At 40.9% G+C, this 27,417-nt stretch overlaps 1 protein-coding gene and 1 non-coding gene across 2 annotated transcripts in view; both read right to left on the reverse strand.

Annotated features, from left to right (window-relative positions):
* Positions 1 to 1,492: 1,492 nt before the first annotated feature.
* Positions 1,493 to 1,565, reverse strand: trnar-ucu (transfer RNA arginine (anticodon UCU)). Its single transcript has one exon. It is a non-coding gene; the product is annotated as a tRNA-Arg (tRNA).
* Positions 1,566 to 7,885: 6,320 nt separating this feature from the next.
* The window catches only part of LOC106608502 (zeta-sarcoglycan), a 59,629-nt gene continuing 40,097 nt past the window's right edge, over positions 7,886 to 27,417 (reverse strand). Inside the window, exon 8 of the mRNA XM_045721464.1 lies at positions 7,886 to 8,759. Within this exon, the coding sequence (XP_045577420.1) occupies positions 8,565 to 8,759 (195 nt within the window). The 3' untranslated portion in view covers positions 7,886 to 8,564. The remainder of the gene's footprint in view (positions 8,760 to 27,417) is intronic.

Consider the following 27,417-nt stretch of genomic DNA (forward strand, 5'->3'; position numbering starts at 1 on the left):
AATCACGAAGGGCAGAGAGACATGCCCATGAAAGTATACTTTTTGTTAATCCCTATTTGCACTTCCTTTCTAAAAATTCAATAGCTTCAACATCTTTGTTACATGAACTCTCTTCTTCTTTCCCAAACTGCCTTCATCCACCACAGATGGGACTTGAACCCACAATCCCTGGCTTAGAAGGCCAGTGCCTTATCCATTAGGCCACTTGCCAAAATCTATCTTGATAGCAGAGAGTGGTTTCGATCCATCGACCTCTGGGTTACGGGGCCATCACGCTACCGCTGCACCTCTGTAATCAGTGTGACCTATACAAACTGACAGAAGCAGTCAAACAAAGAATCACAGAGGGCACTGAGACATGCCCATGAAATTATGCTATTTTTTATTTATGGTTGCAATTAATTTCTAAAAATAAAAATGGATTGCAGAGAATGGTTTCATCCATCAACCTCTGGGCCCATCACGTTTCCGCAGCGCCACTCTGCTTCAACCCACGGAGGGCACTGAGACATGCCATTGATATTATGCTTTTTTTATCCCTGGTTGCAGTTAATTTCTGAAAATAAAAATGGATTGCAGAGGATGGTTTCAATCTATAGGCCTCTGGGTTATGGGCCCAGCACGTTTCCCCTGGGACACTCTGTTTTCAGCCACCCCTGACAAGACTTAAACTCACAACCTCTGGCTTGGGAGGCCAGTTTTTTAGGCATCTGGGGCATGGTGTAATAGCATGACCTATACGAACTGATAGAAACAGTAAAAAAAAAGAATCACCAAGGGCAATGAGACATGCCGAAGATATTATGCTTTTTTTGATCGCTGGTTGCAATTAATTTCTAAAAATAAAAATTCTTAGCTGAGGATGGCTTCAGGTCATCGACCTCTGGGCCCAGCTCGTTTCCACAGCGCCACAACCCACCCCAGAAGGGACTCGAACCCTCAATCCCTGGCATGGGAGGCCAGTTTTTTAGGCATCTGGGGCATGGTGTTATAGCACGACCTATACGAACTGATAGAAACAGTAAAAAAAAGAATCACATAGGGCACTGAGACATGCCCATGATATTTTGCTTTTTTTGAACGCTGGTTGCAATTAATTTGTAAAAATAAAGATTGTTAGCAGTTTTTATATTTCTGTTTGCTGAAAACAAACTGGATAGAAGAGGATGGTTTCGATCCATAAATCACTGGGTTAACTGCTCAGCATACTTGCACTTCATCACTCCACTTTCAGGCACCCCAAAATAATACTTGAACTCACAATACATGGATTAGGAGGCCAGTTTCTTAGGCCACTGTGGCACTGTGTGATCAGCATGACCTATACGAACTGATAAAACAGATTCAAAAAAAGAATCACAAAGGGCAGAGAGAGATGCCCATGAAAGTATACTTTTTGTTAATCCCTATTTGCACTTCATTTCTAAAAATTCAATAGCTTCAACATCTTTGTTACATGAACTCTCTTCTTCTTTCCCAAACTGCCTTCATCCACCCCAGATGGGACTCGAACCCACAATCCCTGGCTTAGAAGGCCAGTGCCTTATCCATTAGGCCACGGGGGTACTTGCCAAAAACAATCTTGATAGCAGAGATTCTTTTTATTTTTCTGTTTGCACTTCAATGTTAAGATTTACATTTACATTTTAGTCATTTAGCAGACGCTCTTATCCAGAGCAACTTACAGTAGTGAATGCATACATTTCATACATTTTTTTTCTGTGCTGACCCCCCATGGGAATCGAACACACAACCCTGGCGTTGCAAACACCATGCTCTACCAACTGAGCTACAGGGAAGACTAAACTGGATCGCAGAGGATGGTTTAAATCCATCAACCTTTGGGTTATGGGCCTACCACACTTATGCTGCACCAATCTGCTTTCAGACATCCCAGACGTGACTTGAACTCACAATCTCTTGGCTTTGGATAACAGTGACTTAGGCCACTGGGGTACTGTGTAATAAGCATGACCTATATGAACTGATAGAAGCAGTAAAAAAAGACAATTAAGGCGGGAAATGAGACATGGCCATAAAACTATGCATTTTTCTATCCCTGTTTGCGCTTCATTGCTAAAAACAGACTGGATAGCAGAGGATGTTTTCGATCCATCGACCTCTGGGTTATGGGCCCAGCATGCTTCTGCTGGGACACTGCTTTCAAACACCCCAGATATGACTTGATCTTGCAATCCATGGCTTAGGATGCCAGTGCCTTATCCATTAGGCAACTGGGGCACTATGTTATCAATTCAAATCTAATCAAATATTATTTGTCACATACACATGGTTAGCAGATGTTAATGCGAGTGTAGCAAAATGCTTGTGCTTCCAGTGTCGACTACGCAGTAATATCTAACAAATTCACAACATCTACCTTATACACACAAATACACACAAATGTAAAGGGCTGAATAAGAATATGTTCATATAAATATATGGATGAGCGATGGGCGTGCGGCATAGGCAAGATGCAGTAGATGGTGTAGATTACAGTATATACATATGAGTTATGTAGGATATGTAAACATTATTAAAGTGGCATTATTTAAAGTGACTAGTGATACCTTTATTAAGTCTGTTTATTTAAGTGGCCAGTCAGTATGTTGGCAGCAGCTGCTCAATGTTAGTGATGGCTGTTTAACAGTCTGATGGCCTTGAGATAGAAGCTGTTTTTCAGTCTCTCGGTCCCAGCTTTGATACACCTGTACTGACCTGTACTGACCCTCGCCTTCTGGATGATAGTGAGGTGAACAGCTGGTTGTTGTCCTTGATGATCTTTTTGGCCTTCCTGTGACATCGGGTGCTGTAGGTGTCCTGGAGGGCAGGTAGTTTGCCCCCGGTGATGTGTTGTGCAGACCGCACTGCCCTCTGGAGAGCTTGCGGTTGAGGGCAGTGCAATTGCCTTACCAGGCGGTGATACAGCCTGACAGGATGCTCTTGATTGTGCATCTGTAAAAGTTTGTGAGTGTTCTAGATGACAAGCCAAATTTCTTCAGTCTCCTGAGGTTGAAGAGGTGCTGTTGCACCTTCTTCACCACGCTGTCTGTGTGGGTGGACCATCATGTCCATGATGTGTATGCCAAGGAACTTAAAACTTTCCACCTTCTCCACTACTGTCCCTACAATGTGGATGGGGGGTGCTCCCTCTGCTGTTTCCTGAAGTCCACGATCATCTCCTTTGTTTTGTTGACGTTGAGTGAGAGGTTATTTTCCTGACACCACACTCCGAGGACCCTCACCTCCTCCCTGTAGGCTGTCTCGTCATTGTTGGTAATCAGGCCTACCACTGTAGTGTTGTCTACAAACTTGATGATTGAGTTGGAAGCATGCATGGCCACGCAGTCATCGGTGAAGAGGGAGTACAGGAGAGGGCTAAGAATGCACCCTTGTGGGGCCTCAGTGTTGAGGATCAGCGGGGTGAAGATGTTGTTTCCTACCTTCACCACCTGGGGGCGGCCCATCAGAAAGCCCAGAACCCAGTTGCACAGGGCAGGGTCGAGACCCAGTGTCGCAAGCTTAATGACGAGTTTGGAGGGTACTATGTTGTTAAATGCTGAGCTGTAGTCAATGAACAGCATTCTTGCATAGGTATTACTCTTGTCCAGATGGGGTAGGGCAGTGTGCAGTGTGATGGCGATTGCATCGTCAGTGGACCTATTGGGGCGGTAAGCAAATTGGAGTGGGTGTAGGGTATCAGGTAAGGTGGAGATGATATGGTCCTTGACTAGTCTCTCAAAGCACTTCATGATGACAGAAGTGAGTGCAATGGGCGATAATCGGTTAGTTCAGTTACCTTAGCTTTCTTGGGAACAGGAACAATGGTGGCCATCTTGAAGCATGTCGGGACAACCGACTGGGATAGGGATTGGTTGAATATGTCCGTAAACACACCAGCCAGCTGGTCTGTGCATGCTCTGAGGAAACGGCTAGGGATGCTGTCTGGGCCGGCAGCCTTGCGAGGGTTAACACGTTTAAGTGTTTTACTCATGTTGGCCACAGAGAAGGAGAGCCCACAGGCTTTGGTAGCGGGCCGTGTCAGTGGCACTGTATTGTCCTCAAAGCGAGCAAAGAAGTTGTTTAATTTGTCTGGGAGCAAGACGTCGATGTCCGCAACGTAGCTGGTTTTCTATTTGTAATCCATGATTGACTGTAGACCCTGCCACATACGTCTCATGTTTGAGCTGTTGAATTGCGACTCTACTTTGTCTCTATACTGACGCTTTGCTTGTTTGATTGCCTTGCGAAGGGAATAGCTGCACTGTTTGAATTTGGTCATGTTTCCGGTCGCCTTGCCATGATTAAAAGCGGTGGTTCATGCTTTCAGTTTCATGCGAATGCTGTCATCAATCCACAGTTTCTGGTTAGGGAAGGTTTTAATGGTCACAGAGGGTACGACACCTCCAATGAGTTTGCTAATAAACTCGCTCACCGAGTCAGAGTATACATCAATGTTGTTGCCTGAGGCTATCTGGAACATATCCCAGTCCACGTGATCGAAGTAATCTTGAAGCCTGGAATCCGATTGGTCAGTTGTATTGACCTGAGCACGGGCATTTCCTGTTTTAGTTTCTGTCTATAGGCTGGGAGCAACAAAATGGTGTCATGGTCAGATTTGCCGAAGGCAGGGCGGGGGAGGGCTTTGTATGCATCGCGGAAGTTCGAGTTGCAATGATCCAGAAAGCTAGCGGCTCTTGTGACGCATTCGATATGCTGATAGAATTTGGGAAGTATGGTTTTTCGGTTACATTTGTTAAAATCCAGTTTACATAGAGTCCAATAAAGTTCTTTCAGGGCCGACGAGGGATTTGCTTGGGGGGGGGCTGTGACTATAATCGAAGAGAATTCTCTTGGAAGATAATGTGGTCGGCATTTGATTGTAAGGAATTCTACGTTGGGTGAACAAAAGGACTTGAGTTCCTGTATGTTGTTGTGATTACACCAAGAGTCAATAATCATAACCCCTGCCCTTCTTCTTACCAGAGAGATGTTTGTTTCTGTCGGCGCTGAGAGATCAACATTAAACTATGCTTTTTTTAAACCCTTTTTCCACTTCTTTGCTCAAATTTAACTGGATAACTTTCATCAATTGACCACTGAGTTATTGGCCCATTACACTTCCTAAGTTCCATTCTGCATTCAGACAGGACTTAAACCCACAATCCCTGGGATAGGAGGCCAGTGCCTTATCGATTAGGCCACTGGGGCACTGAGTAATCAGCATGACCAATACAAGCTGATAAAAGCAGTAAAAATAAAATATCATGAAGGGCAATGAGACATGCCCATGAAACTATGCTTTTTTTTATCCTTGTTCGCACTTCATTGCAAAAAACCCTAGCAGATCATTTTCAAATGTTCAAATGTTCATTTTTTACATAGTGGCCTAATGTATAAGGCACTGGGCCCCAAAGCCAGTGGTTGTGGGTTTGAGTCCCATCTGGGATGTCTGAAAGTAGAGAACATTACAAACCCACTGTCCTTGCTATACACCTCATTTCTCAGCTAAAAAGATGTTAAGCGCAGCAGAAGTGTGCTGGGCCCAAATCCCAAGGATCGAAACCATCCTCTTCTAAGGAGGTTTTGCCTCAGCTAGCCGAAAAGTCTGATATTATCCGTGACGTCTCTGCTTTGCTTGTAATATTTAAATGTTGGTTTTGATTTGATTTCAAGTAATCCCTACTAACAAATGGGTGTTTGTTTGTAAATTCTCACATGGAGGGCACACTGGACATTCCGGCTAAAGGGTAGTGTTCTGATCTCAGTCAAGCACCTTGCTAGCTACCTTGACACAGAAATTATTGAACACCTCACTCTGATTATTTTACTCGGACTTGTAGAGCCAGTTACAGTCTTTTAATGTTCTCTAGATGATTGAGTGACTGTGTTGCCAGAGTGAATGTACAAATGCATCCCACATGCGAAGACACACACACAAGAAACACCCACATCAAAGCACGCATCTTTTCAGTCTTAATTTCTTAATGGAAATCAGCCAATACAGTCCCTCATTAATGCTACTCTGTTATCTTTATTTCAGAAGAATAACTGCCTCTAAATAGGGATAGGCATTTTCAAACCCCAAAATAATGTGATGCAGCTCATGTTTCTTAAAATAGCCATCACTGTAGGAAGAGCATAGGAAAGTTCAATATGTCTTATACCTATACAGGAGGAGATAAGCAAAAGCACATCCGACACCACCTCAGCCCATTGCAAGCAGCTCAAAATGGCTCAAAGGTCTTAAAAAAACATGGACTTTAGCATCATAGCTTGTCTCTGCTGGAGGGGTAACAGTGCCCTGGGGTTACAGGAGGACCAGAAAAGTGAAGGGTTGTGGGAGTTAAACTCTTTCAGATGCATCTCCTTACAGGATAATCTGGCCACAGGGCCACAGGTGTCTGATGGGTTTTATTTGGCTAAAAAGCTTAATAAATGGAGGAATCAATAAGGGTGAGGGAGGGAACATAACTACTAGATGTTACTGTTGGATAAGATCTATGGGACGGTTTCCTAGACACAGATTAAGGGCAGTCATAGACTAAATGTCAAAAGGAGCTGTGGTGATTCATTTGTTATTAAGATACCTTGATAGAAAATGACTCAGGTAAAAGTGAAAGTCACCCAGTAAAATGCTAGTTGAGTAATAGTCTAAAAGTATTTAGTTTTAAATATACTTAAGTATCAAAAGCGAATGTAGCTGCTGCAATGTACTTAAGTACCAAAAATGAAAGTATAAATTGTTTCAAATTCCTTATATTAAGCAAACCAGATGGCACAATGTTATTGTTTTTTGAATTTACGGATAGCCAGAGGCACACTCCAACACTTATAAATAAAATAAACAAAGTATTTGTGTTTAGTGAGTCCACAAGGGTTGTTCTCTTGATGAGTGTGTGAATTGGACAATTTTCCTGTCCTGCTAAGCATTCAAAATGTAATGAGTACTTTTGGGTGTCAAGGAAAATGTAAAAAGTACATAATTTTGAAGTAAAAGTCCAAAATATAAATAGTAAAGTAAAGTATATATACCCACCCCCCAAAAATACTTAAGTAGTACTCTAAAGTATTTTTACTTAAGTACTTTACACCACTAACAAGGAGATTCTCCAGGCTTAATCTGTGTCAGGGAAACCATCCCTATATGAAAATGATTAACCCATATTCTTCTCTAAACCATTTAGCTTTCTTATTGAGCATCATGTTATTTAGACCTGTATGGAAATCAAGTAAAGTGTAAATTCATAAACTATCAAATAATAGGTCAAACTAAATGTTTTTGTATTTACCAGTACCATTACAAATCTTTATCAAACATGTTTTAGTTTAAAGTACAGTACATGGAACATAGAAAACATAACATTTGAAATTATTACACTTTTAAGACAATTGAAAATACAGCAATACCCATCAAGCATTTATGAAAAACAAACTTTGAAATTTCTAGACTTTGAAAAAAATACATGGGAAAATGTGTGCTTTAATTAGTGTGATACAAACTGCCTTTTTCAAACTTCGTCTAGGAGATCATCTTCTTCGGAGATACTGACAGTCTCAATCATATTTTCAATCACGTGTTTTCCATAGCAAAGGTGCCTGTGTTTTATCTCTCCCCCAGTTCTCTTCTTTCCTTTACAGTGTACTGTATATATATATATATATATATATATATATATATATATATATATATATATATATATATATATATATATATATATATACACACACACATATATATATATATATATATATACACATATATATATATATATATATTTTTGTACTGTATCATGATTAGTCTGTCATATAACTGTCATTGAATCCAGTATAGAAAAAAATAAAAATACAGTACAAAAATAAAGCGCCGTCCTCTGGGCTCAGCTGTTCTGAAACATGGACCCAGTCCAGAAACGACCCATAGCGCCTTCACTGTATCCCCTAGCTTCTTCGCTCTAGGCACTCATGTATATCTGAAAGTATTGGATAGGCCATTCATGTGCTTGTGGGAAGTGGGAAACTTGGTGGTCCTATATTCGACACGATTGTATTCAAATGCTTTAGGAGTCGGAAAAATTCTTCAATCAATAAGATTTTAGCTAAACGTTGCTAACAATAAAGTTAGCTAGCTTGCTTAACATTTAAAATATGGTCTAACTAGTTGCATTATCCACATTGATGTTCGCAAAAGTTCCAAAACGGATTTGCTGTCATCTTTTGGTTGAAAAGGTGAAAGGTCAGTGGTGAAAGGTCAGAGGTGAACTCGGCACCTCGGGTAAAAACATTTTAGTTCAAGTGAAACTTCCCAGTCGGAACTCCAAACTTCTGATAACTCCAACAGCACGTGAACCATTAACACCATGGTAGTAGGTCCAACTTGCCCTCTGATAGGCTGAGTGAAATGTTAGCCATATTACTTATACTTGTCACGTCTACATCAAGTCAGAGCAAGGTGCTAGTGTTCTGGACGGGGCCAAGGTTTCTCCACTGTCGTTATTTTGCTATTATTGATGCTGGAGCAGCAGTGAGCATCACAGCCAAGGTGGTGGAAGAGTGTTCTTATATCAGTTCCAGAGACAGACGTTGCTTGTGGAATAGCAGCTGGAGCTGCTGCCGGCGGGGGAGAGGTACAGCTTACCGTTGGGGCAGATGCACAGCTCGTACACAGTCTGTTTCTGAGAGGCTGCGTCCGAGGACGGGGAGTAGACACCAAGTGGAAGAAAACTCCCCAGTCGGATCGTGTTTGCATCTAAAAAGATCTGATTGGAAAATAGAATCAGGATTTGATATTTTGTCTAGCCTAAAGCAATGATACATTTTCTGAAAGGTATATTCATACCAATTCAACTAAATAATGATATGTGAATGGTGGTGATTTGAGTGCATTGGGAATAGGGGAGACCTGGTACAACTGTAACAGGCTAAATGACTCAAGTTAGAAATCACTTAGACAGCTGTTATTCAATGTGCCAATGCTTGGTTAGTGTCTCTACATGTCTATTATGTGTTTTTGAAGTGCATCTATATATTTGTTTTTATTATTGTATTTATTGACCACCTTTATTTTTGTATTACTGACCTCTGGAACATTATAGACATATTACATTACATTTACATTTAAGTCATTTAGCAGACGCTCTTATCCAGAGCGACTTACAAATTGGTGCATTCACCTTATGATATCCAGTGGAACAACCACTTTACAATAGTGCATCTAAATCTTTTAAGGGGGGGGGGGGTTAGAAGGATTACTTTATCGTATCCTAGGTATTCCTTAAGAAACCAGGGACCGAGAGACTGAAGGGACCGAGAGAAGTATCTTAAGAAACAAAAAGAAAGCTAACTCGTGAGAAAAGAAAGAGGTGAACTGAAACCCATCTCACAACTTTCCCAGCAAGAAAAAAATTAAATAAACCAAAGAAACAGAAGATCAACTATCCGTAAAAGAGTGGTTATAGAGTCATGCCTGTCAAGGAACACACCCCCACACTCACCTGAAGTCTTACAGCTACAGAATGATGCCCTGCCTGCCCCTCAAATGACTCCATATCTATGTGAATGTTTTGGCACACAGACCGTGATAATTCACCAAACAGAGGCAGACAAAGCACAACCTTCCACTTCACCACAGCCTTCTCCTAGCACAATACATTACATACATGAGGGACTGATTGGAAAGTGGTGTGTTGTGAAATATGATGAAGACCCTTACCCTGGTATTATTATTTTATTTATTTAACCTTTATTTAAGGCAAGTCAGTTAAGAACAAATTCTTATTTACAATGACGCCTTCACCGGCCAAACCCGGACGAAGCTGGGCCAATTGTGCGCTGCCCAATAGGACTCCCAATCACGGCCGGTTGTGATACACCCTAGATTCAAACCAGGGTGTCTGTAGTGACGCCTCAAGCACTGAGATGCAGTGCCTTAGACCGCTGCATCACTCAGGAGCCCATTATACAAGATGTTGATGCGGAGAGCTGTGCTCTAGTCAATACGATGAATCGTGTAGGAGCCAACCGATTATTTTGGCCAATGAGAGAGGACATTGTATGGTACCAACCAGAGAATATGTTTGGGCTTGTCCCTGAGCCTCATCCAGTGACAAAACAGGATATGACGTTTGATGGCGCAATCTGGGAGGAAATGCGGTCTCTCGTTAAGCAATAGAGAGTATTAAGGGCAAAACCGAATCTTGATTGAGCACACACCTGTCTCATGAGTCTGAATCAATAGACTGCAGCCAGTGAACAATAACGTGTTTAATGTCAACCAGTGTTTCCAATCTTGTACATATATTTCGGCCTAATGCCTTGAATCCCAAAATTGTTCTTTAATATGCTTTAAGTTAATGAGGCAATGTGTCTTTGTTTTTTGAGGTTGCAAATGGTGTGTTCTATATCTTCAATCAAATTAAGCATGTACAATTGTGACATTAAAATGTTTAATGGTGTTCTTTCATCAGTTGTTTTATATGGAATGTAATTTCTACCACATTGTCATTAACACAACGCTAAGTCATTACCATCATGGCACATATTTTTGAGGAAAAAGTGTATTAAATTACATTTACGTCATTTAGCAGACGCTCTTATCCAGAGCGACTTAAAAATTGGTGCATTCACCATATGATATCCAGTGGAACAACCACTTTACAATAGTACATCTATATCTTTTTTGGGGGGGAGGGTAGGGGGGAGGGTTAGAAGGATTACTTAATCCTATCCCAGGTATTCCTTAAAGAGGTGGGGTTTCAGGTGTCTCCGGAAGGTGGTGATTGCCTCCGCTGTCCTGGCGTCATGAGGGAGCTTGTTCCACCATTGGGGTGCCAGAGCAGCGAACAGTTTTGACTGGACTGAGCGGGAACTGTGCTTCCGCAGAGGTAGGGAGGTGAGCAGGCCAGAGGTGGATGAACGCAGTGCCCTTTGGGTGTAGGGACTGATCAGAGCCTGAAGGTACGGAGGTGTCGTTCCCCTCACAGCTCCGTAGGCAAGCACCATGGTTTTGTAGCAGATGCAAGCTTCAACTGGAAGCCAGTGGAGTGTGCGGAGGAGCGGGGTGACGTGAGAGAACTTGGGAAGGTTGAACACCAGACGGGCTGCGGCGTTCTGGATGAGTTGTAGGGGTTTAATGGCACAGGCAGGGAGCCCCGCCAACAGCGAGTTGCAGTAATCCAGACGGGAGATGACAAGTGCCTGGATTAGGACCTGCGCCGCTTCCTGTGTGAGGCAGGTTCGTACTCTGCGAATGTTGTAGAGCATGTACCTACAGGATCGGGTCACCACCTTGATGTTAGCGGAGAACGACAGGGTGTTGTCCAGGGTCACGCCAAGGCTCTTAGCACTCTGGGAGGAGGACACATTGGAGTTGTCAACCGTGATGGCGAGATCATGGAACGGGCAGTCCTTCCCCGGGAGGAAGAGCAGCTCCGTCTTGCCGAGGTTCAGCTTGAGGTGGTGATCCGTCATCCACACTGATATGTCTGCCAGACATGCAGAGATGCGATTCGCCACCTGGTTATCAGAAGGGGGAAAGGCGAAGATTAACTGTGTGTCGTCTGCGTAGCAATGATAGGAGAAACCATGTGAGGATATGACAGAGCCAAGTGACTTGGTGTATAGCGAGAATAGGAGAGGGCCTAGAACTGAGCCCTGGGGGACACCAGTGGTGAGAGCACGTGGTGCGGAGATGGATTCTCGCCACGCCACCTGGTAGGAGTGACCTGTCAGGTAGGACGCAATCCAAGAGTGAGCCGCGCCGGAGATGCCCAACTCGGAGAGGGTGGAGAGGAGGATCTGATGGTTCACACTATCAAAGGCAGCAGATAGGTCTAGAAGGATGAGAGCAGAGGAGAGAGAGTTAGCTTTAGCAGTGGGGAAGCGATAGAGCAGGGCCTCCCTCACTAACCATTCACTGAAACACTCAAATATAACTTTTCCAACTTCCACTTTAGAAATTATAATTGATGTAAACTACAGTGGTTCAATGTTTCCAGGAATTGGCTCAAACTTAGTTTATTCAGCTAGATAACTTGGTACAGTATTCTTCCGTGAAACCCACCCTGTGCACCGTGTCCTATGACGCTGTAGCTAACTAGCATGCTAGCATCCAATAACACACGGTTAGCACCAATACTTGGTTACAACAAACTACCAATGGATCATTCGTGTCCGTGTCTAGTTCCTTTCATAACACAGAAGTAATTAAACGTTGGCTAGCTAACACAAAGTCAGTCCTGCTAGCTACACAAGTGGACTACACAACTCGAAAGTTCAGAAACTTAAGCTTACGTTGCAAAAATCTTATTGACTAAAAATGATACAGTACTGCTAGCTGTAGAGTTGGCTAGCTAGCGGTGGCTGCGTTTACCTTTATCTTTTATCTTTGATACAGAGACAACTATGTAGCTTGCTAACATTACACTAATCAAATCGTTCCGTTGTAATGTATTTCGTTTCTACAGTACTGCTAGTTGGTAAAGTTGGCTAGCTGGCAGTGGCTGTGGTGTTGTGGTGTTGACGCCGTTTGGAAAACGGCACGAACGAACGAATACAGCTGGCTAGCTAACCTTGTTAGTTTCTCAAAGTTAGTTTCTCAAAGCTACACCTACACCTTTAGCTACACATTTATCCTTGATGCAAAGACAACTATGCAGCTAGCTAGCTAACATTACACTAATCAAATCGTTCCGTTGTAATGTCATGTAATGAAATGTAATATTACCCGCGGAGCGAAGTACAGCACGGCTACTCACTCCAGCATCCGGTGACAATTACAATTGATATTGATGATTTTTCCCATATGTGAACCCTATATATTTGTTCTTAAGATAATTCCTAAAATAATGTAAAATATTGACATTTTGCTGTGGTAAATAGATGTATCATCAAGGCATATACGGACATTTAAACATGACAATGATGAATACATCTAATTAAGAAAACTTCAAAATAGTAAAAAAATAAACTTGATTTAAAAAACAATTATCATATGAAATGTTATAAAAAATACCTTTGCCACAATTTCTGTAATTTCCTTTTCAACTAAAATAGCCAATTGTATGATGTAGTGGTAATGACATTTCCCCTTAGGTATTGGGCGAAACCGATAAAAATCTTTATATTTTTAAATAGTATGATCTCAGAAACTATTGGATCTTGTTTCCAGACAGAGTGAAGAAAATATTCAGATAGATAAAAAGTAATTTCAAGAGGTTCCATTTTCAAAAACATTCAACATGCAAAATCCACCTAATATCAAATTGCACATATTTACATCAAATTTGCCAGTGCAACTTATAAAAAAAAAAAACATTTTACATTTTTAACACTAATGTTAAATAAAATATTTACACAAACCAGCGAACGAGAAAGCGAACGGCCATTGTCAATGTGATAATGTAATTGGAAAAGTTATTTTATGTTTCCATCAAATACAAAAAGACGATCCAAATCAATAATTGCATAGTGTCCTTTTTGTCTTGATAAACTCACAATGGGTATTCCAATGATTGTCCAAAACACTGCAGCTATCGATTGTCCCAGCTGATCATCATCACCTATGGTTTAGTTATAATCTATAGGCTACATGATTTACAAGGAGTAGGTTATTTGATGCGAACCTATAATAATACTTTTTCCAGTGTAGGCTCCAAAATTACATTATCACATTGTAAGTAGGTCTTTAATGTCTATACGTGGGTGAAAACTGTTTGCTGCTGTAGAATACATTTGTCTGAATAAAGTATGCTGAAATCCTTATTGTGAAATATAGTCCCCAAATGCAACAACATTTAGCAACACCATTTAGGAAATAAGATCGTAACTAAGATGCTTCTGATCAGATAGAACATTATCTAGTAATTTATTTTCGGCTGAAATGTCACCTGTAGAACTTCTCAGTTAGATGTTTTAGTTCTTCTAACTTATTATGCACTCATATAATAGTTCTAGTTTGAAATCAATCTAGTCTCGCTTTCGTTTAGCTGGTTGTTGCATAGGATTCTGCTTGTGTGTAACGTAGACTAAGGAAGTCAGGAGAAGTTAGTTTAGTAATAAGGAACATGGCGCGACACAACTCAAGCGTAACGTCTGACATAGAAACATAAACAATACTACCTGATGACGGATAACAAAAGAGTGCTATATAAAGGGTAAGTAATCAAGGGAGCAATGAAGTCCAGGTGTGACTGATGATGAGACGCAGGGTGTGCGTAATGATGGTTGCCAGGTGTGCATAACATGGGTTGCCAGGACCGGTGGTTAGTAGACCGGTGACGTCGAGCGCCGGAGCAGGGTTGAGTTGGATTGGACTTGACAGTGTGTCTATATCTGTCGCTTGTCCAATGCAGAGCTCTCCTCTAAATGAAGGAATGCACCTAGCCACAGGCACTAAATCTTGTAAAAAAAAAGAAATATAAGGTTTTAGTGGCTTTACATTACCTGCAGAAAATCTACACCTTCTTTTGATTTGTTCACATTTAATTGTGTTACAAAGTGGATTAAACATGGATTAAATTGCTCTTTTTATTTCTGTCAACGATCTACACCAAATACTCTGTAATGTCAAATTGGAAGAAAAATTCATATTTAAAAAGAAATAATATGAATGGAAAATAAAACACTAATATACCTTGATTAGATAAGTATGCACCCCCCTGAATCAATACAATACCTCTATGGCCTATTTATTGCCTTACCTCCCTACTCTTCTACATTTGCACACACTACATAGATTTTTATTTTGTGTTATTGACTGTACGTTTGTTTATGTGTAACTCTGTGTTGTTGATTTTGTCGCACTGCTTTGCTTTATCTTGACCAGGTCACAGTTGTAAATGAGAACTTGTTCTCAACTGGCCTACCTGGCTAAATAAAAGGTGAAATAAAATTTAAAAATTAAATCACCGAGTGGTGCAGCGGTCTAAGGCACTGCATCTCAGTGCAAGAGACATCACTACACTTCCTGGTTTGAATCCAGGCTGTATCACATCTGGCTGTGATTGGGAGTCCCATAGGGTGGTGCACAATTGGTCCAACGTCATCCAGGGTAGGCTGTCATTGCAAATAAGAAATAGTTCTTAACTGACTTGCCTAGTTAAATACATTTTTAAAGTGGTGACATCGGCAGTTTCCTTCCTGTCCTGCATATTTGATGTGTCTGGGTGGTTTAACGCATCATCTATAGCATAAATTTAAATTGACCACGCTTAAAGATATATTCAATGTCCGATTGTCTATTGTTACCCATCTACCAATCACTGCCCTTTCGAAAAGCTCCCTGGTCTTTGTAGTTAAATCTGTGCTTAAATTTCAATACTTGACTGAAGGACCTTCCAGATCTTGTATGAATGGTGGACAGAGGAAGGGATAGTCATTATAAGAAAGAATAAGAAATAAGAAACAATACTGTGCTGCCGTATTCATTGACCTGGCCAAAGCTTTTGACTCTGTTAATCACCACATCCTCATCGGCAGACTCAGTAGCCTTGGTTTCTCAAACGATTGCGTCGCCTGGTTCACCAACTACTTCTCTGACAGAGTTCAGTGTGTCAAATCGGAGGGCCTACTGTCTGGACCTCTGGCAGTCTCTATGGGGGTACCACAGGGTTCAATTCTTGGGCCAACTCTTTTCTCTGTATACATAAATGATGTCGCTCTTGCTGCTGGTGAATCTCTGATCCACCTCTACGCAGACGACACCATTCTGTACACTTCTGGCCCTTCTTTGGACACTGTGTTAACAACCCTCCAGACGAGCTTCAATGCCATTCAACTCTCCTTCCGTGGTCTCCAACTGCTCCTAAACACAAGTAAAACTAAATGCATGCTCTTCAACCGATCGCTGCCTGCACCTGCCCGCCTGTCCAGCATCACTTCTCTGGACGGTTCTAACTTAGAATTTGTGGACAACTACAAATACCTAGGTGTCTGGTTAGACTGTAAACTCTCCTTCCAGACTCACATCAATCATCTCCAATCCAAAGTGAAATCTCGAATTGGCTTCCTATTTCGCAACAAAGCATCCTTCACTCATGCTGCCAAACATACCCTCGTAAAACTGACCATCCTACCAATCCTCGACTTCGGCGATGTCATTTACAAAATAGCTTCCAATACCCTACTCAACAAGCTGGATGCAGTCTATCACAGTGCCATCCGTTTTGTCACCAAAGCCCCATATACTACCCACCACTGCGACCTGTACGCTCTCGTTGGCTGGCCTTCGCTTCATAATCGTCGCCAAACACATTGGCTCCAGGTCATCTACAAGACCCTGCTAGGTAAAGTCCCCCCTTATCTCCGCTCACTGGTCACCATAGCAGCACCCACCTGTAGCACGCGCTCCAGCAGGTATATCTCTCTGGTCACCCCTAAAGCCAACTCCTCCTTTGGTCGTCTCTCCTTCCAGTTCTCTGCTGCCAATGACTGGAACGAACTACAAAAATCTCTGAAACTGGAAACACTTATCTCCCTCACTAGCTTTAAGCACCAGCTGTCAGAGCAGCTCACAGATCACTGCACCTGTACATAGCCCATCTATAATTTAGCCCAAACTACTACCTCTTCCCCTACTGTATTTATTTATTTAATTTATTTTGCTCCTTTGCACCATATTATTTATATTTTATCTTTGAACTTTCTTCAAACTACAAATCTACCATTCCAGTGTTTTTCTTGCTATACTTTATTTACTTTGCCACCATGGCATTTTTTTTGCCTTTACCTCCCTTATCTCACATCATTTGCTCACATTGTATATAGTCTTATTTATTTATTTTTTCTTCTACTGCATCATTGATTGTATGTTCTTTTACTCCATGTGTAACTCTGTGTTTTTGTATGTTGTCGAACTGCTTTGCTTTATCTTGGCCAGGTCGCAATTGTAAATGAGAACTTGTTCTCAACTTGCCTACCTGGTTAAATAAAGGTGAAATAAAAATAAATTAAAAAAATTCATAAAAAAAATTAAATCCTTATTATTTCACAGAGGGGGTCCATATGATTTGTTAAACCAAATTTGACTTCTGAACTAATTTAGGCTTGTCTAAACCAAAGGGGGTGAATACTTATGCAACAACTATATTTTAGTTACATGTTTTTTATTAATTTGTAACATTTTGTAGAATTTTCTTTTCACTTTGATATTATGTAGTATTTTGTGTAGACCAATAACAAAACATGACAATTAAATCAATTTCAATCCCACTTTGTAATGCAACAAAATGAGAAATAAGTTCAAGGGGATGTCATGCCAAATAATATCCCCCGGCCAAAAAGTGTCCCCCCCAACGTCACAACGGGATTCAATAAACTATTAGCGGCCGTTGCTATATCAACGGTGTGATGACCTCATGATTAGAATTTTGGAGATCATTACAGCCTAAAATTACGTTCTTTTCATCATCGCTATGCAAACAAGGCAGATTTCCGTGACAATTTCGCAGTTTATACACGTTTTGTTTAGCTAATAAAATGAAAACATTACTTCAAACTACTTTTGGGTACCTTGTTACAACATGAAATCCATGTCTTAAACTTTGCTACGTTTCGGGAAATGGCAAAGAAAACGTGTAATCTACTTGACACATTAAAGTTGACTTACCTTCCAGATCACAAAGTCAGCTAATTCCCACTCCGTGCAAATCCATTTGATTCATACACTGGCTTGTCTGGCTGTCATGTTTTTATTTTAACCTGCCCTTCCCTTATCTACACTGAAATAATATCATTTCAGTAGTCCTCTACTATGATTAATTTTTGTTCTATCTCCCACAGCTCATTAGTACACCCTAGTGGTTGAATAAATATATGTATCTATTGTTGGTCCTTGGATACAATAATGAATAATGTGGAACAAATAAATACCATCAAAGGATACCTTAGAACTTACAATGAACACTTTGTGAAACAGCTGTGAAAACCAAGCAGGCACTATTTAAGATTTTAATACAGAAACTTTGATATTTTTTGGTACAGTTGTGTCATTCATTTATTTTCACAGATTGTTTGTATACTCACATGGCAATCATAGACTAAAATACAGAATTCTGGTGTGTGGAATATAGAGGAAGGTGCAGTGGCAGAACTAGAGTTCTATACATGGAGTGGCCAGGGGGTGGCCAAGGCTACTTCAGGGGGTTCATAGACCATGACAGAAAATTAGTGTGTAACCCTAACCTGGCATCTAAGGAGCATGAAAGAATCCTGTGATTGCTGATTAGAGGTAGAAGTGATAATTCACTTAACCCAGAGTTCTTCAATGTGGCAGATAGTGTGGTCCAAAAGGGTTACTTCACTAGAATTCTTAAACATACTATGAATAGTCAGTGTCTCTACCTCGGAACTGCATATCTCTCTCTCGCTCTCTCGCTCTCGCTCTCTGTCTCTCTCTCTCTGTCTCTGTGTACTCACATACTGGAGAGACTTGGGTCACTCTGTTTTCATGAAGATATAATCTGGGTCAAGTAAGTGTTGAACATCTAAAAATATTTTCAGAAAATAAAGCTAAATCACCAAGAGGGTAAGATAGCATTTGCATGTTACATCAATTGCATAGTTTATTTACAAAAAAATACATTTACAAAAAAACACACTGCAATTTGACATACCAGGTATCAAGCAGAAATGGACTTGAAAAAGAAAAATAATTTTGGAGCCTATCAATATTACAAACTTGCAGTATCATATTTATGCTCATATATATTATGTTAACTAATAGCAAAGAAAGGTTTTGGAATTGACCAAATCAAGACCAAATGAAATCTGTGTGACATGATACCCTTTGGATTTATCATTTTAGAATGTCAGTGTATTAGCTAGTACACAGTGCAGGTTTTAATCATGACCAGAGGGACCGCCTAAGTGCCAAATTATCCCTGGTAGATTTAAAATAGCATAAATCTGCAGTTCTGGTGAGAACTGGCAAAATGTTTCACAAACTCATCCATGTTGACTCAACACTGAGAATTCCGAGGTGACTTAACCTGTCATCAACCATTGTTGTCCTAAGGTGGGTTTTAATCAGTTTTAGAGCTGAGAAGCTTCTCTCGCAAGAAGCTATTGGGCTGTTTCATGCTTCTACTGGGAATGGGGAGAGAATAAGAGCATATGGAGTCAGATGACTGAGAAAATGACATGAGCTCAATCGCGCACGCTCCCGTGAGAGTTAGGTGTGTTCCTTTTCATTTCTGAAGACAAAGGAATCATCCGGTTGCAATATTATGGAAGATTTATGCTAAAAACATCCTAAAGATTGATTCTATAGATCATTTGACATGTTTCTACGAACTGTAATATAAGTTTTTTGACTTTCGTCTGAACTTACTGCGCGAGCACAGTGCATTTGGATTACTCGACTGAACGCGTGAACAAAATGGAGGTATTTGGACATAAAGATGAACTTTATCGAACAAAACAAACATTTATTCTGGAACTGGGATTCCTGGGAGTGCATTCCGATGAAGATCATCAAGGTAATTGAATATTTATAATGTTATTTGTGACTTCTGTTGACTCCAAAATGGCGGGTATTCTGTATGGCTTGTTTTGATATCTGAGCACTGTACTCAGATTATTGCAAAGTTTGCTTTCGCCGTATAGCTTTTTTGAAATCTGACACAGCGGTTGCATTTAGGAGAAGTGTATATATAATTGTTTGAATAACAGTTGTATATTTTATCAACGTTTATGATGAGTATTTCTGTAAATTGATGTGCTCATTCACCGGGAGTTTTGGAAGGCAAAACATTTCTGAACATTACACGCCAATGTAAAATGGGGTTTTTGGATATAAATATGAACTTTATCGAGCAAAACATACATGTATTGTGTAACATGAAGTCCTATGAGTGCCATCTGATGAAGATCATCAAAGGTTAGTGATTAATTTTAGCTGTATTTCTGTTTTTTGTGACGCCTCTCCTTGCTTGGAAAATGCCTGTGTGGTTTTTCTTGTCTAGGCGCTGTCCTAACATAATTTAATGTTATGCTTTCGCCGTAAAGCCTTTTTGAAATCGGACAGTGTGGTTGTATTAACGAGAAGTGTATCTTTAAAATGGGATATAATAGTTGTATGTTTGAGAAATTTGAATTATGAGATTTTTGTTGTTTTGAATTTGGAGCCATGCTATTTCACTGGCTGTTGGCGAGTGTGTCCAACTAGCGTCCCACATACCCCAGAGAGGTTAACCGACTTGGCTAGTTATCTTCTTATGGATGGTGGCAGTATTGAGTAGCTTGGATGACTGACGTGCCCAGAGTAAACTGCCGGCTACTCACTCCCAGAAACTAAGATATGCATATTATTAGTCGATTTGGATAGAAAACACTCTGAAGTTTCTAAAACTGTTTGAATGATGTCTGTGAGTATAACAGAACACATACTGTATGGCATGGCAAAAACCTGAGAATAAATCCAACCAGGAAGTGACTAGTAGTTTTTCTATCTAATCCCTATTCAAACTACAGTGTCTGTGGGGTCATTTTGCACTTCCTAAGGCTTCCATTGGCTGTCAACAGCCTTCAGAAACTTGTTTCATCCTTCTACTGTTACTGGGCAGAGAATAGGAGCTCAGTCAATCAGTGGACTGCCTGGGAGCAGTGAGTTGTTAACTGCGTGCTCAAGAAGGTGCGCCGCTCCTTCTTTTTCCTCTGTAATGAATACGATATTGTCTGGTTGGAATATTATCAAAGATTTATGTTAACCTGTCTGGGCTAGGGGGCAGTATTTTCACGGCCGGATAAAAAACGTACCCGATTTAAACTGGTTACTACTCTTTCCCAGAAACGAGAATATGCATATTAGTAGATTTGGATAGAAAACACTCTGAAGTTTCTAAAACTGTTTGAATGGTGTCTGTGAGTATAACAGAACTCATATGGCAGGCAAAAACCTGAGAAAATTCCATGCAGGAAGTGGCCTGTTTGCGAATTTGTAGTTCTCCCTTTGATTCTCTATCGAAACTACAGTGCCCGTGGGGTTATGTAGCACTTTTTAAGGCTTCCATTGGCTCTCTAAAGCGTTCAGAAAGCAGATTGACGCGTCTCCTGTCTCCGGGTAGATAACAGGAGCACAGTTTGTCAGTGGACTGCCTGGTGGCTAAGAGATAGGAAATGCGCATTCACGAGACCTCGCCATTTTATCTCTTCCTTTTTGAATGAATACAGCATTGTCCGGTTGGAATATTATCGTTATTTTACAAGAAAAATACCATAAAAATTGATTTTAAACAGCATTTGACATGCTTCTAAGTACGGTAAAGGAACATTTTCAAATTTTTTGTCTGAAATGCGCTCGCGCGTTACCCTTTGGATAGTGACCTGAACACACGAACAAAACGGGGGTATTTGCACATAACTATGGATTATTTGGAACAAAAAAAACATTTGTTATGGAAGTAGCAGTCCTGGGAGTGCATTCTGACAAAGATCAGCAAAGGTAATACCATTTTTCTAATAGTAATTCTGAGTTTAGTGAGCCCCGAAGTTGGCGGGTGTCAAAATAGCTAGCCGTGATGGCTGAGCTATGTACTCACATACTGGAGAGACTTGGGTCACTCTGTTTTCATGAAGATATAATCTGGGTCAATAAGTGTTGAACATCTAAAAATATTTTCAGAAAATAAAGCTAAAGCACCAAGAGGGTAAGATAGCATTTGCGTGTTACATCAATTGCATAGTTTATTTACAAAATGTTTGTTTTTTTACAAAAAAATACACTGCAATTTGACATACCAGGTATCAAGCAGAAATGGACTTGAAAAATAACAAATATTTTGGAGCCTATCAATATTACAAACTTGCAGTATCATATTTATGCTCATATATATTATGTTAACTAATAGCAAAGAAAGGTTTTGGAATTGACCAAATCAAGACCAAATTAAATCAGTGTGACATGATACCCTTTGGATTTATCATTTTAGAATGTCAGTGTATTAGCTAGTACACAGTGCAGGTTTTAATCATGACCAGAGGGACCGCCTAAGTGCCAAATTATCCCTGGTAGATTTAAAATAGCATAAATCTGCAGTTCTGGTGAGAACTGGCAAAATGTTTCACAAACTCATCCATGTTGACTCAACACTGAGAATTCCGAGGTGACTTAACCTGTCATCAACCATTGTTGTCCTAACGTGGGTTTTAATCAGTTTTAGAGCTGAGAAGCTTCTCTCGCAAGAAGCACTGCTGACTGAGGTAACAACAGAAATCTTACAATGTCGAAATAGCTCATGGAAGACCTCTTTATAAGGTTCTAGAAACACAGAAGTGCAGGAGCGAGCAGTCGCACTACGCTTCGCTTCGCTCCACAGGTAATATTACACTTCACTACATTACAACGGCTTGATTTGTTTGATCTGAGCAATTCTTCTTAGCTGGCTACATAGCCGTCTTTGTATCAAAGATAATTGTGTAGTTTAGAGTAATTAGAGTAAATATTGAGGCTAGCTATCTTCGTCCTCCTAACGTAGTCAACACTGCTAGCTGCTAGCTAGCTAGTCATCACTGCTAGCTAGCTAGCCAACTTCTACCGAATAGCAGCACTGCAGAAACTATTACATTACAACGTAACGACTTGATTAGTGTGGTGTTAGTGTTAGTTAGCCAGCTACATACAAATTAATTGCAACCAGCGTTCTCTCACGTCACCCCGCTCCTCCGCTCTCTCCACTGGCTTCCAGTCGAAGCTCGCATCCGCTACAAGACCATGGTGCTTGCCTATGGAGCTGTGAAGGGAACGGCACCTCCGTACCTTCAGGCTCTGATCAGGCCCTACACCCAAACAAGGGCACTGCGTTCATCCACCTCTGGCCTGCTCGCCTCCCTACCTCTGAGGAAGCACAGTTCCCGCTCAGCCCAGTCAAAACTGTTCGCTGCTCTGGCACCCCAATGGTGGAACAAGCTCCCTCACGACGCCAGGACAGCGGAGTCAATCACCACCTTCCGGAGACACCTGAAACCCCACCTCTTTAAGGAATACCTGGGATAGGATAAAGTAATCCTTCTAACCCCCCCCCCTTAAAAGATTTAGATGCACTATTGTAATGTGGTTGTTCCACTGGATATTATAAGGTGAATGCAGCAATTTGTAAGTCGCTCTGGATAAGAGCGTCTGCTAAATGACTTAAATGTAAAAATGTAACAACAAAGTCAAGGAGAGTAGACAGTCTGTCCCTTCCACTTTTATCTCTCCTATCAAGAAGTCACTTGGTTTGATGAACCTCATGTTTGAGGTCCTCTAAATCTGACTCAAAGGTCTGAGCAAAGGCAAACAGAGGCTCCTCATTCAATGGTGTACTCTTTGGGTTGAGAGACTGGACCCCTTGCATTATCTCGCAATTGTTCTTTGAAAAATGCCTCTACAGCTCAGCTGTGAGACTGTCAAGCACCTGATAAAAGATAGCTCTTTGGAAGCTCTCACCATCACTTTGGTCACTATTTTTCTGTCCTACAGTGCTCATCAATGAGTCGTGAAATCTTAAGCTTGTTTTAGGCTGTCTTTTACACACTGTTTGTACACTTATTTCGCAGTGCTCTGCAATCTCTTCAACCTTTTTCCATAGTTCTCCAAAGTAACCCTCCCTTCTGTAGTCCTGTAATGTGTCTGTAAGGGCACCTACTAGATCCACAGCCCTTGCTAGGTCAAGAGAGCTTGATTGGAGCATGTCAGAAAGACATTTGGCATCACCAAGCACTTTACAAAAGGTAACCAAAAGCCCTATGAAATGTAAATCTATATGAGAAAGAAGGCCCCTTGCCTCCACTGATCTATCACCACTATTTTAAAGTGTGATATCCTGTAGCACTCTCAGAACTGCTGGAAGCCTGTCCCTCAGATTATGGCATGCCATGTATCTGCATGCCCACCTTACATCCGTAAGTCTCTGTAGTTCCCTGGGCTGCTGCTGTGGATACAGCTCTTTCTGAACTGCAAGCCACTTGAGATGAACGTACGAGCCAGATACAAAGTTGTAAAGCTTCTGCAGGAGAGCAAAAAAGTTAACTGCCTTAGGCACTGATTTTACAGCATCGACAAGAACCAAATTCAAACAATCTGCATTACAGTGCACATAAAATGCAAATCTTGCACTGTTTTTAATCCATGCAGACACACCAGAATGCTTTCCGCTCATGACGGATGCACCGTCATAGCCTTGCCCCACAAGATTATTTCTGCAGTCCAGACCATGTTTTTCAAGGCAATCACTTATCATTTTTGCATCTAAGCTTTCAGCTGACTGAAAGTGTAAAGAGCTTTCGTGCACGGCCCCGTTGTAATAGTACCTCACAACTAAAGACATTTGTTCTTTTTTCTTTAAATCTTTGGTTTCATCTTAAATTACACCAAAAATGTAACTTTCTTTTAGTTCTCTTATTAGTTCACTCTGTACCATCTCAGCTAAGGCCTCAAGAACTTCGTTATGGATTTGGTGGCTTGTGTACTTAGCATTACCACATGCATTCATCTTTTTCGCTATGAGAGGGTCATGCTTTGCTATTTCTTCTAAGATTGTCTGTCACGTTCTGACCAGTAAAGGGGTTATTTGTTATTGTAGTTTGGTCAGGACGTGGCAGGGGGGTATTTATTTTATGTGGTTCGGGGTGTGTGTTTATGTAGAGGGGTGTTTGGTTAGTGTTTTCTGGGGGTTTTGGGCTATGTTCTATGTTAGTATATTTCTATGTTCTAGTCTAGTCTTTTTAGTTCTATGTTTAGTTTATTGAATTGGCCTTCAATTGGAGGCAGCTGTTCCTCGTTGCCTCTGATTGAAGGTCCTATATAGAGGGGTGTGTTTTGTGGGAAGTTGTGATTGCATAGCTGTGTTTAGCCTGCAATCCTGTTTGTTCGTATGTTTTCTTAAGTGGTCAAAAATAAATAAATATATAATGAGCACTCAACCCGCTGCGCTTTGGTCCACTTACTACGACGACCGTTACATTGTCAAAAATGACCCTTGTTGTGAGAGTCATTAGACTCTCGATGACCTCTCTGCGCTATATTTTGAGAGGCAGTTAATAGGAGCACATCTGCAATTGTTTTAATGTAAGTACAGTTTTCCTCCACTTTCTTTTTCCGGTCCTCATTTATGACATCTAACATTGATGAGTTGATGTCAATAGCCCTTTTATGCTGATTCCAAGCATACATGGCATTGATATGATGCTCTGCTTTTGAATGGAGCTTAAACCCAGAATCTTTAAACAGCGCCTTTTTCCAGTTACAAAAACCTGACTGTGATGTGAAGGCAGATTCAGGTGTATTGGGCAGAGAAAAATGCCTACAGGCGAAACAATAAGTAGAATCTTGACTTACAGAATATTCAAGCCATGAATTGTCCTTATACCAGGAGCTGTTGAAAGCTCTTTTCCTAGTACCATGCTGAGTTCTGGGAAATGTTTTCAAATACGGCTGTACAGGACCCTCTTCTCTGGATCTTGAAATGTCTGAAATACACGTTAAATAATGTGTCATATCTCCATGGAAATGTATAATTAAGGGATCCACAAGATTAGATACTAACAGCTGCTAACTAAAATGTGTAGTTTAAAGTATAGGCCTGGCCTACCATTGGGTCCTTATGGAACAGAAGTCTATCTCTCCCTTTCTTTTAATGTTTAATTGACCCTATGCAAAAATAAGACAGTCTATGGTTACATCTAAGCATCCAATTACCCACATTTTAGTCCAATCTTAATTACAAATCCCCATTATAACTGTACCTTAAAATCAACTACCAGCCTAAGTTACTAGTTAGATCATGGCTAGCCTTACTCTGCAGTAAGTAACTTAGTTAGCTATAATTCCTTACACCTTTACGATGAACAGGCTATCTGCAAATTGTGGTCATCTTTTGAGTAACGTTAACAGATTGATAATAGCAATTGTTCGTTTTGAGTTAAAGTTTGAAAATCTAACTGAGTTAATGGATTTCAAGTTGCTGAATGTTAACTTGCTGAACACTGACAGCTATAGCCTACTAGTTACCCCACATTAGCTAAAGATTCGTTTACTGTAATTTACGACACTGCACTGTATATATGCGTGTATTACTAGCTCAGATGTAAACATAATGTTAGGCTAAATCGGGAACCGATCTCTTATTTGATTAACTGTCTGTTAACGTTAGACCTTTGGCTCCATTAACTTACACAGTGACTCAACCTTCATAAAAGTTGTTCAGGAAACCTAAACCCAATGCTAAACCTTAAAACGTACTTAAAATATGACGCTTTCGCCAATCGCGAAAAGAGTTTATGGAGCTGTGGAAATATTCTCTCTTCTTCTTCTGAATGTTTATTCTTCTGTATCTCACAAGCAATGTCAATATTCTCTTTTCCTCCTCCTCGATTTGAAAGATGCGCCGCCGAACATCAAAATAAATGCTTCTTTCAACAAGTGGTGAAATGAGATGTCAATCAGCATCAAACTGCCAGTAGCTAATGACATTTTGGGGTGGCACCCCTCTGGCTATGCCCCTGGGTGGGTGCTGTGTGGGCGGGAGGTTCTGTTTGTCCCTTGTTCTTAACAGGCAGCCAGTCTCAGAAGGGGGACTTGAAGAGGGAGAATGCAAAGTCCAGGCACTGCTGCTCTCTTTGTTCTAAGTGTTTGCAGTGCTAGTGTTTTTAGTTAATCTGTTAATTTTAATCTGTGTATTGTGTGCCCAGTATGATAGATCAAGAAAACGTTCTTAGCAGATAATGACAACATGATAATAACAGTAGCTGTAGATGATGTAATGAAAAGTTGAAGGGTGGTTGGTAATGGAGGACATCAGGTGGATCCACGTCTGGGTTTTGGACAGAACCCCCTCAGCTCCTGGAGAACAGGAGCAGAGTTAAAAGGAACAGGGTAGGAGACCGAGACGTAAACAAGCACACACACAGGTTGCACTTTACTGGGAGAAAATTTGATGGATTGGTGCAGTGCTATAAATGGAAGATATGTACTTTTCAACACTTTTAGAAGGTATAGCCTACTTCAAGCTGTTCCCCCTCTGACTCAGAGCACAGAAAATCAGACTGATCCGAACTCACTGGTTCTGGTGGATGGGATACTTCCTGGGGGGCTCGGACAGTCGATGGTCCTAAAGGTCAATGGTCCTTGGAGAGGTCAATTGAAGAGGTACATTTTTATAAGCTCAGCATAACTACCATTTCTTGCTTTCTCAAAGCTTAACATACTTTGTCTATTGGGCTTCACCGAAGTGTAGAACGTCAGTGCTTTCAGTGGTCGACCATCCAACTGCTCCAAATGGAGAAGATTGTTGGTTTCCACCGAGGTAACCTGAGTGGTGCAGCGGTCTAAGGCACTGCATCTCAGTGCTAGAGGGGTCACTACAGACCCTGGTTCGATTCCCGGCTGTATCACAACTGGCTGTTATTGGGAGTCTCATAGGGTGGTGCACAATTGGCCCAGTG

The sequence above is a fragment of the Salmo salar genome, chromosome ssa07 (assembly GCF_905237065.1).
Source record: "Salmo salar chromosome ssa07, Ssal_v3.1, whole genome shotgun sequence".
NCBI classification, from domain to species: Eukaryota; Metazoa; Chordata; class Actinopteri; order Salmoniformes; family Salmonidae; genus Salmo; species Salmo salar.